General features: G+C 39.4%; 2 protein-coding genes across 4 annotated transcripts in view; one reads left to right on the top strand and one right to left on the bottom strand.

Moving 5' to 3' along the window:
• Positions 1–4,561, bottom strand: part of LOC139153149 (putative protein PTGES3L) — a 32,235-nt gene extending 27,674 nt beyond the window's left edge. For both annotated transcript variants that reach the window (XM_070726756.1, XM_070726755.1), the window contains exons 1-2: positions 3,903–4,561; positions 244–357 (exon numbers count right to left, since the gene is read on the bottom strand). In XM_070726756.1, coding sequence (XP_070582857.1) covers positions 244–357; positions 3,903–3,910 — 122 coding nt within the window. In that variant the 5' untranslated portion in view covers positions 3,911–4,561. The remainder of the gene's footprint in view (positions 1–243; positions 358–3,902) is intronic.
• Positions 4,562–4,880: 319 nt separating this feature from the next.
• RUNDC1 (RUN domain containing 1) lies at positions 4,881–15,811 on the top strand. 2 transcript variants are annotated; one of them, XM_070726434.1, is made up of 5 exons: positions 4,881–5,297; positions 8,221–8,379; positions 8,527–8,725; positions 11,260–11,370; positions 13,403–15,811. In XM_070726434.1, the coding sequence occupies exons 1-5, from the start codon at positions 4,962–4,964 to the stop codon at positions 14,272–14,274; spliced, it is 1,677 nt and encodes a 558-aa protein (XP_070582535.1). In that variant the 5' UTR covers positions 4,881–4,961; the 3' UTR covers positions 14,275–15,811. The 2 variants fall into 2 exon arrangements, with proteins under 2 accessions (XP_070582535.1, XP_070582534.1); XM_070726433.1 differs by having other exon boundaries at positions 13,400–15,811.
• Positions 15,812–16,463: the final 652 nt, after the last annotated feature.

Genomic DNA, 16,463 nt, shown 5'->3' with positions numbered 1-16,463 from the left:
GAAGGCATATTTTCCATTTTTAAAGAAGAAAGCAGTTGTGTGTAGATTTAGACTAATTACTGATCACATGTGAATGAAAATCAGAAAACCGATACACATATAGTAATAATGTATTTTTTGTAGAAATGAGTTCCACAGAATTCAGTGGAAAATAAAAGCTAACCATTGGTGTTTGCTTATAAGCTACTGTATCAACATTTATGAGTTTTTTTCTTCCTAAAATAGAAGACAATGTTTTCTTACCTGAATATTACCTTGTAATCATCAAGGTCCACTTTCACATCCCTGCTGTCTTCCACACAGAATTCCAGAAATACGTATCGTGGACGATCGTACCAAAGAGTTTTGACTGGTTGTCTTAAGGAAACAAAAGAAGAATGTACACTGGGGTTGTAAAAGTGTGAATGTCATCTCGGAAAAAAAGGAACATCAAGCTATTCCATATTATGATTGGCTGTACAGATAGTTAGACTGGATCTGGCGTTTTTAGCCAGATAGATCCTTTCCAACGATCAGGCAGGTATTATTTGATAGTATTAAAGATATAATCACAGGATGTAAACTGTTCCGAATGAACTGCCTTTTTCAGTTGACTGATGGTACTTTTTTCAATGACAATGGTGTTGAAGTGATAATCCCATTGTTTTGGGATAATACCATTGATACCATCTTTACTTTCCTTTGCCATAGTCACTCAAATTCTATTTGCAGGTCCTGTATTTTGTTATCTACTCTAGTTTTCATCTGTTCTCCTATCTCCAGGTACTCTCATCTCCACTACCTAGATTTTATTACTATCATCTCATTTTTAATATATATCTCAAGGCAGTGAACATACTTGATACAGGTAGTCTTCAACTTACGACCACAATTGACCCCAAAATTTATGCTGTGAGACATTTGTTAAGTGCCACATTTGTTAAGTGAATCAATTTATGCTGTGAGACATTTGCCACATTTGTTAAGTGAATCACTGCAGTTCTTAAATTAGCAACCTGGTTGTTAAGTGAATCTGGCTTCCCAATTGGCTGTGCATGGCAGAAGATTGCAAAAGGTGATCCCATGACCCCAGGACATTCATAAGTGAGTAAGCGGTACTGCAGTGGTCATAAGCGTGAAAAATGATGTCACTTTTTTCAGTGCAGTTGTAATTTTGGTCACTAAATGAATTGTTTTAAGTCAAGGACTATCTGCATTCCTACCTTTTATTTTCCACACAATAACCTAAGGCGGGCTTAGTTTTTACACTAAGGAAGACGTGGAACTCCTAGTCTATTAGTTTCTAAGCCATCATTGTAACTAGTACACCAAACTAGCAAATTATAATACAGTGAGTTCCATTTTAAATTATTTGTAATTATTATAAAATGTATGTTTCATTTTTATTCTGTTGGTACTGCAAGAATGTTATGATTCTTAAAACAGATTTATATACTGTAAATGTCATTATAAAGATGCTTTATTTAGAACAGAACCATCTGGTAGCTATTGATCTGTTGGAGGAACTACTCACAATGGTCACCATTAGGACCAAATATATCCTGTAAAAAAGCTTCTCTTGCTAGGCAATCTTTGATTGAGATTCAAAATGGCTTAATTCAACAAATCTTTGATTGAGATTCAAAATGGCTTAATTCTAAACTGGGTTCCACTCCCATAGTTTGTAGAACACAGATTAATTGTTAAAAGAATACTTTAAAGATTTGTAAACCACACAAATTAGTTATAACGCTAATCATTTTAGTATTCTTTTAACAACTAAGTTGTGTCCTGCTGACCATGGATATGGAAGCCACTTTGAAATTAAGCCATTTTGAACCTCAATGAATTATTTGATAAGCCAGTCCATGCCTAGCAAGTTAAGTTTTCCCTAAGAGAAAAGGTTTGCACACCCGTGTGGAAAGAACCTGCTTTCCTGCTGGTGGGCATAATTGAGAACTACAGGAGTAGATCTTAAAAATGCCCAATAATAACAAAATGGCACCTCAATGGGCATTCAATAAAAGTCTTGGCTCTACTCAGTATAGATCAGTGATGGCAAACCTATGGCACGTGTGCCACAGGTAGCACGCAGAGCCATATTTGCTGGCACGCGAGCTGTTGCCCTAACTCAGTACCAGTGCCCATGTGCGGTCCAGGCAGCTGATTTTCAGCTTGCATGGAGATTCTGGGAGGGCAATTTTAGCTTCTGGAGGGCCTCTGGGGGGGAGGGGGGAGGGTGTTTTTGCCCTTCCCAGGCTGCAAGGAAGCCTCTGAAGCATGGGGAGGGTGAAAAACATGCTTACCTGGCCCACCAGAAGTTGGGAAACAGGCCATTTCCGGCTCCAGTGGGCCTCTGGGGCAGCAGGGAAGGCCATCTTCATCCTCCCCAGGCATTTAATTATGTGTGTGGGCACTAGCACATGCACAATGGTGTGCATTCACACACTTTTGGCACCCGAGGAAAAAAAGGTTCACCATCACTGGTATAGATGTATTGTGAGTTTTAACAGAATCCTGGGTACTCACAATAATTGTCTTTTGATTCAATAGAACTCAATAGGAGAAACTGCAGTCACTTCAGGAAGAGTTCTCCAAGCTCCCAAAAATTAAACAGTATTGGACCTTGATATCCTTCATCAACCAAATTGCCTGCCTGATGTTCTACTGCATCTATTCCAGCTGATCACCAAAGATGCCAAAACCAACCTACCAGATTGCCATTACAGAACAACAATATAATTGGCTGGATTTATACTGGTACTCATGGAACAGAGGAGATAGTAGAAAAAATGGATATTAATTTGGATATTAATTAATTAGCATGTTCTAATAGATGCAATTATTATTGATGTACCATGCATCCAAAATGTATATGGGCAAAACAAAATCTTAAATGAACCCCCTCAAGTAAAACTAAAGGAAAAGCTTACGGAAGACTGGATGTGGCAGATTGTGAGGGTTGTTGCTTGTTGGGATAATTGGCCTTATACTGACCTTTGCAAATTTCTTCCCTTCCAAAATAATTTCTCAGTCCATAAAATATAGGACTGCACAGTTTGAAGCACTACATCATTGTTTTTCTTCTAACAATGTTATTTAATAAATTCCTCTCCTTAAAGATATTTTCCTTATGAATTTAGAAATAGATGTGTTTGTGTGTAAGTGTATATGTGCGTGTGTGTATATATATTTCTGTTTCCGTTTTATGTATGGTTTGTCTGAGATATATGATTGTTTTTTATATTAAGGGTTTTAAATTGTTTTTAACTATTGGATTTGTACTGTTTTGCTGTTGTGAGCCGCCCCGAGTCTTCGGAGAGCGGCGGCATACAAATCAAATAAATAAAATAATAATAATAATAATAATATATAATAATAATTATTATTATTATATATATACACACACACGCACACACACACACACACACACACACACACACACAAGGGGATGATTGTGAGATGTTTTATATCCAAATATATTTTATTCCTTATACTGTTTCCATCTTTATTTAAAATATTAATACCATTTAATCTATAATGGTTTGTCTCCACTAGACAATTGACAGTCAAGCTGAAACTAAGTTAATCAACTAAAATTTAGCAAATTTCCTCAAACCCCCAAATTAATTGCTCATATCATAATAGGAAATCCACATATCATAACAGGAAGATCACATAATGTAATACGTATATATAATGTAATTAATCAATTAAATGTTTACAGGTACAAATATCATATTTTAATACAGTGAATATTAAAGATCTGTGGAAGCAAGCTTCCTGCCCACGCAGGCAAGACCATGGATTTTTATTCTATTTTGGAGGGGATCCCAGAAGTTAGATAATCAAATCAGATCAGCTGGAAAAGAAAGACAAAAGAAGTCCTATGAAAGAGCTGTTGCCAAAGCACAAGCACTCACCTTGCCATGATGGCTGCCGCTTATTATGTTCTGTGTCCCCCCCAGCCTCCTTGCTTTCTCGGGCTTATTTGATCCCCTTGGGCCAGGCGGAGCTAAATTAAGAGGCTCCCCCTCCCAAGTAGTTGCTGCCCAGCACTCATTTCCAGATATGTTTCGACATATTCCAGAATAGGTCATAGATATCATATATCTATTTAAAATATGTACTATAGTCGCTTTGATGCCTATAGATCAGTTGAAACAAAAACATTTTGGGGTATGCCTGTTTCAAAAAGCTAATTTAAGAGATATTTTTCATACTTTGGCAGAAACTTTTGAGGATTGGTGTAAATTTGTTTTCAAGGCAAGACAGGTTCCTGTTAAGTAAATCATTTCATTTCATTATAGAAACACACCAAATTGTAACTTCTAACATTTTAACTCTGCTTGAATAAAGCCTCTTTGAAAAAGAAATTTCCAAGTGCGAGATGTTCTGTAAATATAATGTCTCAATTCTAAACCTTCTATAATTGCAATATAACTTTTAACTGAAGTTCGTATATAGGTACAATTTCTTTCTTCGAATAATCAGTATTATGTATTATGCAGAAAATTTTAGTTGATCTCAGCTGAAATGTGTCCTTTTTACTGACAGCTATGTTCTTTTCTACTCGGCGTTCAGATTTCAAACGAAGTTGCTGAAGTTTATTTTAAGCAATTGACCGTTATCTCATTTTAGTTGCCCTTTAGAGGAGACTCACAAATCAGCCTCAATCAAATGTGTTATGCGAACTCAAATCTCTTTGGTTCATTTATACTTTAATGTGTCCTGCGAATCTAGAAAACTTATTTATGTAGCCCCGCCCCCTCCAGTCAATCATGGAACGTACACCAAACGAACACAACCATGACTCTACTTGTACGCTCCTGTGTCAAGAACCGAAGGCCACACCTACTTCCGTATGACGATTTTTTTCTGTCGCGTCTCACAGGACCGGAAATGACGTTTCATTTTGCCGGCCCGGTTCCCCGTTGACATTTTATAATAGTAGATAGCGGCGTGTCCTGGAAGCGGCGGCAATGGAGACTGCGGCGAGTCCCGGGGAGCGCTGGGCGCCAGTTGGCGCGGTAGCCGAGGTCCAAGCTGGAGAGGAAGAAGTAGGAGAAGAGATCGAAGCCGAACCAGGATCCCCGCGGGCACTTAGGGCAGAACGCCGCCGCCTTCACTCGGCGCTCCTAGCTTTAGCTTCACACTTCGCACAGGTCCAGTTCCGACTCCGGCAGGTGGCGCGTGCCGGCCCAGGACAGCAGCAGCGTCTCCTCCGTGAGCTTGAGGAATTCGCTTTCCGTGGCTGCCCCGGCTCCGGCCTCGGCTTTGCTGCGGCGGCAGTAGACGGAGTGGGCAGTGAAGCCAAGGTGAGCTGGAGCAGCCCTCCTCCGCTGTGATCTTTCAAAGATGCATTAGGTTGTCTTTGCCTAATAAATCTGATTTACTTTATATACGATAGACATAAATCTGGAGGCATCTGAGATAGTTGAATATTAAGCTACAAAGATTTCCTGGAGCTTGGCTCTGCAATGGGAAATTTACCCACCAGTGGAAAATACCCCAGTTAATTAAATTTTTTGATGCTGATATTTAAAACCACGAAGTATATTTCGAGTACCATACTAAGGGAAAGCTTACAGTAGTAAAGGATGCAACTGCTCTACTCTTTTAGGAACAATCTGTCAGTCAATCTGTTGAAATCAACAGTTGAGGAGAAGAGATTGTTATTATTTTATGATGTTCCTATAATCAACTAGCTATCTGGGACTTCTATTACCTTAATATTTGGGTTCATTCTGCTTTTCTTAATGGGTGTGTTCGAATATGGTTGAAATTTTATAAATTATTATATAGCCGCATTTGGAGTTTTCCACTTCTAAATTTCTGACACTAATATTAATCACTGAAAATATTTTTTTCAACCAGAACAAATTAATAAAGTGTATTGTCCAACAGACTTATAAGGCTCTATTTCCAGAATTCTTTTAAGAATTAGTACCTGAAGATGTATTAGCGCAGTTTGTTTTTATAACTTGGTGATTAGTCAATAAGGAAATTTAGTAATATAGATTGGGAGGAAAATTTTGATTTACAAAATTTTCATACATTTTTATTATATGACATTTGACAGAAGTATAATGGAAATGTATAGATAGTATTCATATAACTAAAACAGCATAAAGTTTGAAGTCTCCAGTATCATGGCAACTAATTTCTGATAATCCCTAACAAGTCACTGTTATCACAGAGCAACTGCTCTAATTAAATTTGTTATATTGTTTTTGGCAGTCACAGACAGTAGATACCAAAAGATTCTGTATTTTGAACACCTCTATTTGTCTGATACCCACATTGTAATATGGGACATGTTGTACAGGTAGTCCTTATAATAGACTACTGTATTCACAGTTATGATGATGAAAAAGTAATTTTTTGGCTGGTTAATCCTTATGTTTAAACTTTTCACAGAAAAAAGCTAAGGAAATATGAAGGAGGTTATATAGGTACAATTTATTGGTTTTATTTAGTGATTGCTTGATGATTGCCAGTTGTTACTTAGCAAAGACTACCTGCACTATAATTCACAAGGGGATATAATTAGATACCACTTAAAGGAGTTCCTAGGTAGAGATGTTAAATGGCACGCTATTATTTTTTATATACCATGGAATTGTTTCCCAAAATATTGTAAATTTTGTCTAGTTGCTGTGATGCCACAGCAATGAGTACAAGTAGTCATTAATGAGAATAACTGAGCCTGGAATGTGGATCATAAGTTGTGGTTTGAAGCAGGTCACTATGTGGCATGACTCAAATCGTTTCATAAAATGTGTGCCTGAAAATTCTCCAAGAGCCAGAAAATCTTCTGAGGTTCTTGTACCATATCTTTTTAAAAAACATATGCAGCTAGTCCTTGACTTATGACCAGTTGTTTAATGACTGTTTAAAGTTATGATGGCCTGGGGGAGGATGCTTTATGATCTGCAAAGCATTGTAAAACTTTGCATTGCCATAGTCCATGTCCCCCGCCCTGGCCTTACATGTGCACATTTGGGCACTTGGCAACATCTTCACACTTACCAAGTGATCACAATTTGCTTTCTTTTTTGCTGGCTTCCATAGAAAGTCAATGGGGGAACAGCGAGAAAGATTGCAAGCTGCTGTTGCCCATCAAGAGGACTCTCTCATCTTTGCAACTTGCCGAGTAGAGCAGAACTACTCTGCTGGACTGCAAAAATGGAACTCAGATGCAGCCTTATAGAGGCATTCTTTTCTGCACATGGGGAATAAAGTTGAAATCTATCTGCAGGCAATTATTTTGTTCCATCTGCTTAACAACTTTGCAGATCACTTAACAATGACAACTGAGACTGCCAAGATTGTGGTCATTGAATGAAGCAATTACATGGGAATCTCACTGACTACAAATGACTACTTTGCTCAACAACTGAGATTCCAATCCCAATTGTGCTTATAAATTGAGGACTGCTTGTGTTAAAAAATGGCTTTGCTTACATAACAAGTATGCTGTATTCTGCATCTCCTTATACTTTTTATAAGCTGTTGAATTAGAAAGATATATAAAGTGACTGTCAGGAGAATTTCTAAGTCATAACTGTAGGGCTGCTGCTTCCCTTTCCACTGATGTAAGCATTATGGATTCTCTTGAGATTAATGGATTGTGGACAGAAGTAAGAGCTGTAAAAAATGTTGTTGCAATTTCAATTCAAGGTTGACTGTTTTATGCAACAAGAGATAGTGATCTGGACATACACATTGTTCTTTAAGAATTTTATTCTAATTTTACTCTTAAAGTCAATAGGAGTCTGATAGCACCTTTTCTGATTATATGAAAAAACATAGGCTTTTGAAAGTTGCAATTCATTTTATAAGCTGTATAGCCACTCTGCATTTGATTATTTGAACTGCAGTCTCCGAAAGCTTGCTTACTTGCTTGCTTGTTTTGTTTTGTTTTGTTTTGTTTTATTTATTTATTTATTTATTTATTTGATTGATTGGTTGATTTCTATGCCGCCCTTCTCGAGGGAAATCAGGGCGGCGTACAACATTAAATATAACAATGTATAAGAAATCTAATAACTATAAAATATGAAAAAAATTGTAAGACATTTTAAAAGACCCCATGTACACTATTAATGCCTTTTAATAAAAAATAATAATCAGAAAAGGGGGGGGTTTGCTCCCATTGACTAACACATCTCTCCTCCTACAATTACAATTCCCAATTTACACAGAGGTACAATATGACCTTTTTTTTCTTCTTTTTAGAATGAATATGAGAAGCAAGAACAGCTGGAAGCTAGAAAGGAAAAGCAACGAGAACTAATTCTGCAGCTTAAGTCACAATTAGATGACTTGGAAACATTTGCCTACCAGGAGGGTAGCTATGATGCATTGCCTCAGTCCATGGTAATGGAGAGACAGCAGGTAACATTCAATGTTATATAATCAGACATAATTTTCTTTTGCCTATAAAGGGACACTTTTAACTGAGCCATTTGATTTTTAAATATTTTGGGAAGAGAATCCTTAGCAAGGAGTCAGATTAACTCCTGATTTATTCCTATTTCACAGGTGATTATTGAGGAGCTAATCAAGAAATTGGACATGAACTTGAGTGAGGACATTGCCTTGCTGACCCCAGAAGAGTTGCGTCAGCAGGTGGATGCTGCTGTGGCACAAATCATCAACCCAGCACGTGTAAAAGAACAGCTGGTAGATCAGTTGAAAACTCAGATCCGGGACCTTGAAATGTTTATCAATTTTATTCAAGGTCAGAAATTATACATTTGTTGCATACTTGGTACAATATATAGAATCAACTAGGAGCCAGATCTGAAAGGGACTATGGAATGTATTGACTATGGAATGTATTAACCCAAAGTTTTGGACTTGTGATACCAAATTAATATAAATATTTACTCCAGCTTAAAAAATCAACAAGTATCACATTTTGTTTGTTCTTATCAAAATTTGGGGGGAAAGGTGACAGATAAAGTCCTGTTTAATAATTTTTCAGTGGGGTTGGTTCTCCTATCATTCAGGAAAAATACACAATTTCTATAGAACTTGAATAGCCTACAAAACTGATTATGGCATCAGCTTTCTTAGGCTAGTGTCCACTTCATCAGATATTGCTGTTATCCATTTTCATAGATACATTAGGTTCTGTGATGTCTGAAAAGATAAGCAGAATCTGTTCATACCAAAATTTGCTACAAGTCTACTTATCTATGTAGCTTGTTGAATGGTTATTTCTGGTTGCTGTTTATAAGCAAACCTATGAAAGAGGGCTGTTTTTCTCTGGGAAGAAAAGTTGATCATTACTGATACTTAAAGTGGTTTAAGTTACAAGCTCTTGCAGGATTTAATAACATAGGTCATCACAATAGCAAGTAGTGCTGTTGTTTCCACATTTCCACATTCAGTGCGATACTTGCTTTCAGTTGGCCTTCTGCATTCTTTATGCATTAGAGACTTTCTATGAAAAAGAATAAAAATACCAGTGCTCATGCCGGGCGGCCCGCCTGGAATGCCAGCAATGCTGCCGGGTCGATTGCCGAGCGGGGGCGGGGCGCGGGAGGAGGCAGCGCCGCACCTGCCCCCTCAGGCCGCTCCGTCCAGGATGGGGCTCCTCCGGAGGGACGCACGGGGTCTCGGGAGGAGCCCCATCCCGGGCGGAGCGGCCTGAGGGGGCCGGTGCGGCGCTGCCTCCTCCCGCGCCCCGCCCCCGCTCGGCAATCGGCACGGTGGCAATGCTGGTGTTCCAGGCGGGCCGCCCGGCAGGAGCAGCGGTTTCGTGCCTCTTGGGCCGGACAGACAAGAGGTGCGGCGCTCCCACGGGGAAGGGAGAAGGCGGCGGCTCAAGCCCTTCCCCCTGCGTCCCTCAGGAGGAGCCCCTCCGGAGGAGCCCCTCTGGCGGTTGTCCGGGCGGGTGAAGGTGGCTGGGCCACTGACAGGGACAGGCGGTGAGCGCTCGGAGGGGGCACAGCCCGGAGCGAGACTTGGCCTCGGCTCGTATCTCGAATTTGAGCTCAGGAGTAGAACAGAAATATCTCTCCCCTCCTAGCTCGTATCTCGAAATGCTCGTATATAGAGCAGCTCGTATCTAGAGGTACTACTATACTTGATAAGATAGAAAAATATGAGTTAGACAGCATCACCACCAAATGGATTCATAACAGGCTAACCAACATGTAGTCCTCAATGGAACTGCATCTAAATGGATGTATGCAGTGGGGCACTCCAAGACTTTGTTTTAGGCCCAGTACTCTTCAACATCTTCATCAATGATTTGGACTCTTTAAATTTGCAGATGACACCAAGCTAGCAGGAATAGCCAATGTTCTGGAAGAAAAGTTTAAGATACAGAAGGATCTTAACAGACTTGACAGGAGCTATCTAACAAAAATTAAGGTTCTACATTAGGAAAACAAAATGCACGGGTAAATAAAATGCACAGGTAACAGTATATGTGGTACTTTGAATAATAGTAGTAATTGTGAGAGGGTATCTTGGAATACTAGTGGACAACCATTTAAATATGAGCCAGCAGCGTGCAGCAGCTGCCAAAAAATGCCAAACATAATTCTAGGCTGCATAAACAGGGATAGAATCAAGATCACATGAAGTGTTAATACCATTTTATAATGCCTTAGTAATGCCACACTTGGAGTACTGAATCTAGGTTTGGTTGCCACTATGTAAAAAAGATGTAGATATTCTAGAAAGAGTTCAGAGAAGAGCAACAAATATGATTAGGATACCAGAGGCTAAAACATGTGAAGAATGTTTGCAGGAATGTTTAGTTTAATGAAAAGAAGGACTAGGGGAGACACAATAGCAGTGTTTCAAAATCTTAGGGGATGCTACAAAGAAGAGGGAGTTAAACTATTCTCCAAAGCCCCTGTAGGTAGAACAAGAAGCAATGGGTGGAACTAATCCACATTCAGCGCGAGGGGGTGTGTACGCATGTGTTGGGGGAGGGAAGGGATATGAGCATAGGCACACATGCTAGCACAGCTCCTTTTGGCACGCAAATAAAAAAAGGTTTGCCTTCACTATTGAAATCAGTCACTCAGTCCTTATTTAAACAAATCCATAAGACCTGATTGAACGGAATGTGAAAGAAGAGAGTATAAAAATAATGCATTGCAACTGTTAGCCTTCATCCATATAAAAATGGCTAAAATAGAATTATTATTGCTGGGATGAAGCTGGGCCTTTGGTTCACTGTATATATGATGTGAACTAAAACTGAGCTCTTGGTCTTAAAAAGGTTGATCAAAATCTTTTTCTTTCTTGCAGAAGAAGGTAGTCCTGGCAAGCCAGAGGAAGGACATTGTGATTGTTCAAGTGGACAAACAGGAAGTGGCACTTGCAAGCCAAACATGCAGCAACATCACAGAAGCAGCCGAGGTGGGTGTCCATCCAAGCAAGAATTGGTTTGCTTATCATAGTTAAAAAGGTTGGTAGAGGACTTTTGCTTGTTATAGAAATGAAATATGGCAGTTTGGAATAGGTTATTGAGAGGAAAAGGAGTTACACGACCTTTCCATCAGTAGCTTATCTGGCCCAATTCTTATTTTTCTATTCAGCCTCTGAGATGTTGACAGAAGCAGAAACTGAAATATTCATCATAGAGGGGGGGGGGAAATCATCACAAATCTTTTGGAAAATGCTGAGTAGAAATTGGTTATCCTGCTCAGCTGAGCTTTTTCCAGATGCCCATTTGTAGGTTTGATTTCTTTCCCATTAATGGATATACTGTATTTTTCGGATGATAGATGCACTGGTGTACAAGGCACAGCAAGATTTCAAAGAAGTAAGAAAAAAAGTTTTTGTCCTCCCTGGCCCCATGAACACTTTGCAAGCCCCCAAAGCCTCTGTTTTTGCCTTTCTCCAGCTCCCAGGAGCATTCTGCAGGCCTCCCAAACCTTTTTGCAAAAACGGACTCGTTTGGGGGGTAAACAAAATGGGGTAGGCAAAGGTTTGGGAGCCATGCAGAAAGCTCCTAGAGGCATAGGGAAGGCAAAAACACTCCAATTTTTCACCACTTTTTTTAAAAAAAATGGGAGGCAGAGGCAGGGCTTCGGGAGGCCAAAAATGGCTATACAGTGGTACCTCTGCTTAAGAACTTAATTCATTCCGTAACCTGGTTCTTAAGTAGAAACATTTTTAAGAAGAAGCATTTTTTCCCATAGGAATCAATGTAAAAGCAAATAATGCATGCAAACCCATTAGGAAAGAAATAAAAGCTTGGAATTTGGGGGGGGGGGGAGAAGAGGAGGAAGACAGTCGCTGCCGAAGGAAGAAGGTGAAGTGAGGGGAATAAAAAAAATTCCAAAACTTTAAGGGTTAAAAAAAAAAAGAGGGACTCAGGCGGCGAGGAGGAGCATGTGCCTCCAATACACCCAGCGCGAGGCTGCCTCCCATACACTGGCTACTGCTGCTGCTACCTGCTGCCTCTTCCTTCCCATGCTGAAGGGCTCCCTTGTCCTCTCCCTCGCTTTGTAGCCGACACCTTTCTTTCACTGTGGTGACTCCTCGGCTTTGTTTCTTTTCTCTGGGTGCTGGTAGAGGTTTATTCCCTCTCCAGGCACCCAGAGAAAGGACTGCCAAAGCCTCCTTAAGCACCACTGAAAAGCTCCTCTGGTAGCCCAGAAAAGCCCGAGATGGCCGGGATTAAAAGGGGAAGGGCAGGAAACTGGCCAGGCCTTCGTGTCGCATTCAAATTTCCTTGGAAACATTTCCGGTTTGGGTTATTAAGTAGAAAATGGTATTGCTGTAAGACTGTTTATGGTAATTGGTACATAACAGGCTTGTGGAATAGGAAGTAATTTATGTGAATGCTGTAAAACATTCAGAGATGAAAAAAGCAGCTCTACTGTTTCTTCCTTCAGATATACCTCCTTTTCCTTATCTGCCCGGGTTGTCCTGTTGAATGAGTTAACATGAATATTATTATCCTCTTTCATCACCCTTATTACTGTAGTGGCATCCACCAACCGCATTCCCAAGTATCGTTCTTTTTCCAAAACTAGATAGAACAGTGGTTCTTAACCTGGGGATCGGGACCCCTTTGGGAATCGAATGACCATTTTGCAGGGGTCACCTTAGACAAGGGAATAGACAAATTTCCCATGGTGTTAAGAACTAAAGCCATGGAACATATTTTTACAATCTGATCCATCAGGCGTTTACAGTGGGATTATACCTCTGACCTTCCTGCCAATCAGCTTAAATCTCTCTTGTAAGTGGTTGCGGCATTAGAAGTGGTTGCGGCATTAGAAAAGTTGAGAACCACTGATATAGAATGTTACCAAAATTAGCCCTACATATAACTGCAACAATTATAGTCTTTCTCCTTTTTCTGTCCTTTCCTCAGACTATGATATGAGACTGCAATATGCAAGTGTTGTGTTAAAAAATATTCCCTTTCTCTCAGCAGTGAACTCAGAAGAAACTCAGAGAATGCGAGAAACAGGGCTCCATCTCATGCGTCGGATGCTTGCCATGCTACAGATTTTTGCTTTGAGCCAATTTGGTTGTGCAACAAGTCAAATACCTCATCAGCTATGGCAAAGGAACCCATCTGACAGAGACTATTCCCCTTTAATGAACAAGCTAGAGATGGCTGTGGCCCATGTCAGGCAACTTGCTCAAAAGTACCAGTTGCGAGAGTCAGAACATGTCATCAACTATTCAGGTATCCAGGACACTTCCTTGGGAGGACGTGATGAACTAACACTGGCAGTACGTAAAGAACTAACAACTGCTGTGCGGGATCTTCTGGCTCATGGTCTCTACACTCCATCTCCTGGGATGAGCTTGGTTCTAGCTCCAATTGCCTGTTTGCTTCCTATGCTGGGCTCTTCTCCCCAGCCCATGCATCCATGGGAACTCTTTGTGAAATATTACAGTTCAAAGAATGGTCGTGCCTTTGTAGAGTCACCAGCTCGCAAGCTCTCCCAGTCTTTTGCCCTTCCAGTGATGGGTGGAGTACCTGCCACCCCAAAGCAGAGCCTGCTGTCAGCCATTCACACAGTATTGTCAGAACATGACCCATTCAAGCGTAGTGCAGACTCAGAACTGAAGGCACTGGTATGCCTGGCACTCAATGAGCAGCGTTTAGTTTCATGGCTCAATCTTATCTGTAAGTCAGGAACTTTGATCCAAGTCCACTACCAGCCTTGGAGTTACATGGCCCAGACAGGCTTTGAGGGAGCCCTTAACCTCCTTAGCCGACTTAGTAACCTACAATTCAACCTTCCTGTGGACTTGGCTGTTCGGCAGTTGAAAAACATCAGGGATGCCTTTTGAGTGGCTTGGCAAGTGGAGGTTGTTTTAGTCCTGGGGTTGGCTGGTGGGAGGGATACATTTGTTGTTCTCACTAGGAGGCCATACTGATGTGTTCCCACAGGAGAAAATATTGCTAGTTGACTAATCTCCTGCTATTAGCAATTCCAATCACATGCGTCAGGATCCTGACTGACAGAATCTTTTAAGATATCTGCTGCATGGACAAATTTGACAGCAGAGTTAGAGAGCATTTGCAAATAGATATGGAGGGGAATATGAGGAAGGGTTTGACCTGCCATGGAACCAAGATTATATTTAAGCATAGCTAATATTTTAGTTGTATCACAGTTTATGTATTGTCTCCCTGAGGCATAGGGGACTGATATCTACATTTAATAATTTAACTTTCAAATATACTGCCTGGCTTCTCACATTTGAAGAAGGGACTTACTATGTGCTAGTGGCCTTAAACTATTTGATACTGATGCTGCAGAACTAGTTACTTCCAGGAAAATGTGTTTGTTTTTTCCAATTGAACTATTTTGTGCTAGGAAATAGAGTTCATTGTATCATTACAGGTCAAATATGCTCAATATTTTCAGCTGCCTTGCTGATCAGAGAATGCATTGTTTACGTAAATACCAGTTTACTTAGATTCCAATCAAACATAAGGAAAACTAAAAATATCCAATTCATTCAGGTATTGAGAGATTATTTTGAGAATTAGATGGAAAGAATTAGATATGATAACGCTTCTTTGCAGGACAGTTTAATTTGGGATCTTATTACTTTGACAGAATAGGATAAAATCTTAACTTGAAGTCAAGAATAAAAAAGCTATTAAGCTTTAACATTTAAATCAGCATCTTCTTTGAAAAATAAATAACTTGATACTAGAAGTCTTCTCAATGGCAGACAAAATAGCCTCCTTTGGTTTGATTATGCACAACCAATCAAGCTGCTGGTTTGAAAATTCTTACTGTTGAACATTGAATCTGAACCTATTAATTCTTCCGATTTCTTAAAGCAACAGGCTTGGCTATAATGTTTTCCTATTTCTCCAGAATAGTGATAAAAGATGCATGTATCTAAAGAATGTCCATTTCAAATTGTGGCACTCTTATTCTTTAGGTGAATAGTAATCTTTTAGTCTCCATATATGCAGCTTTTGTAACTCTGTATAGTGTCTCTTAAGACTTCCTGTATGTGTAAGAATGAAGACAAACTACAGTCTCAAAGCTGATTCTAATCCTATTGCTCAAAAGGGCAAGCATAGGGAACTCATTCACTTCTTGGCTACATAAACTGCAGTTTTGTTTTAAACTAGTTGTGATAGATCTATATATATATGAATGGTCTGGTAGAAACTCCTGTCTAGCCTAGGTGCTCTTTCTACCCTTTAATGGTTCATCTATTGGTAAGCATATTCTACCCTAAGCCCTTGGGTATCTTCAAAATATTTGTATTATTTGTTTTGAATCCAGTTCAGTGCAATGGGAAGAAGAAATTGATTGGGAAAATGTCTTTTCCTTTTAATAAATTCAGTCTGGTGTCCTTAGTTTTTGTTCTTATTTTTGTTCTATTTTAACTTGTTTTAATTTGAATTCCTAAACTGGACTCTGCTTAGACTCAGTAGCCTAACTCTATGATTCTAATAGAATTTCTAGGCTGCCATTGAATCTTCTCCTGGACACATGTACATGTTTGCCTGAAGAAAAGTACAATATCTCTTTCAATCTACATAAAGTAGGTATATAGTTCTGAGGTTGATAGATCTCTTTCACAAAAAATGAAATAAACGGATACATCTTTCTGATAGAATATGAAAAAATTATATATAGTAAGCAAAATTATTATACTTGTGTCTATGGAGATTTTTTTTGGCATGGAGCTGCCCTTTGCAGGAGGATATGCTTAACCTGCTTTACTTAATTTTTTAGGGACAGGGGAAAATGGAATATATTGCACTATAGTATATTTCCTTTATTAAAAATGCTTTAAGCATAGAAGACGATCACCAACAAACTACTGGAGTTGTGAACATGATTGTAGTTGCAAAACTCTAAAATTGTTCATCACAATTTTGGCAGTGATATATCCTCAAATGGTTAAATGCCTCGAACAATTCTGAATTAATTATATTAATAAACATGACATTAACACCACTAACACCCTGTTTCAAAAAACAAGGGGGAGATAAAAATACTGTG

This window comes from Erythrolamprus reginae, chromosome Z (assembly GCF_031021105.1).
Source record: "Erythrolamprus reginae isolate rEryReg1 chromosome Z, rEryReg1.hap1, whole genome shotgun sequence".
Lineage (NCBI taxonomy): Eukaryota > Metazoa > Chordata > Lepidosauria > Squamata > Dipsadidae > Erythrolamprus > Erythrolamprus reginae.
Note: the sequence above shows the minus strand (reverse complement) of the source record. Positions and strands in the feature narration are given on the sequence as shown.

Coding starts and splice junctions, on each gene's coding strand:
- RUNDC1 (XM_070726433.1), top strand. CDS start 4,962: ATGGAGACTGCGGCGAGTCCCGGGGAGCGCTGGGCGCCAGTTGGCGCG. Junction 5,298..8,220: donor GAGTGGGCAGTGAAGCCAAG/GTGAGCTGGAGC, acceptor TCTTCTTTTTAG/AATGAATATGAGAAGCAAGA. Junction 8,726..11,259: donor GTTTATCAATTTTATTCAAG/GTCAGAAATTAT, acceptor TCTTTCTTGCAG/AAGAAGGTAGTCCTGGCAAG.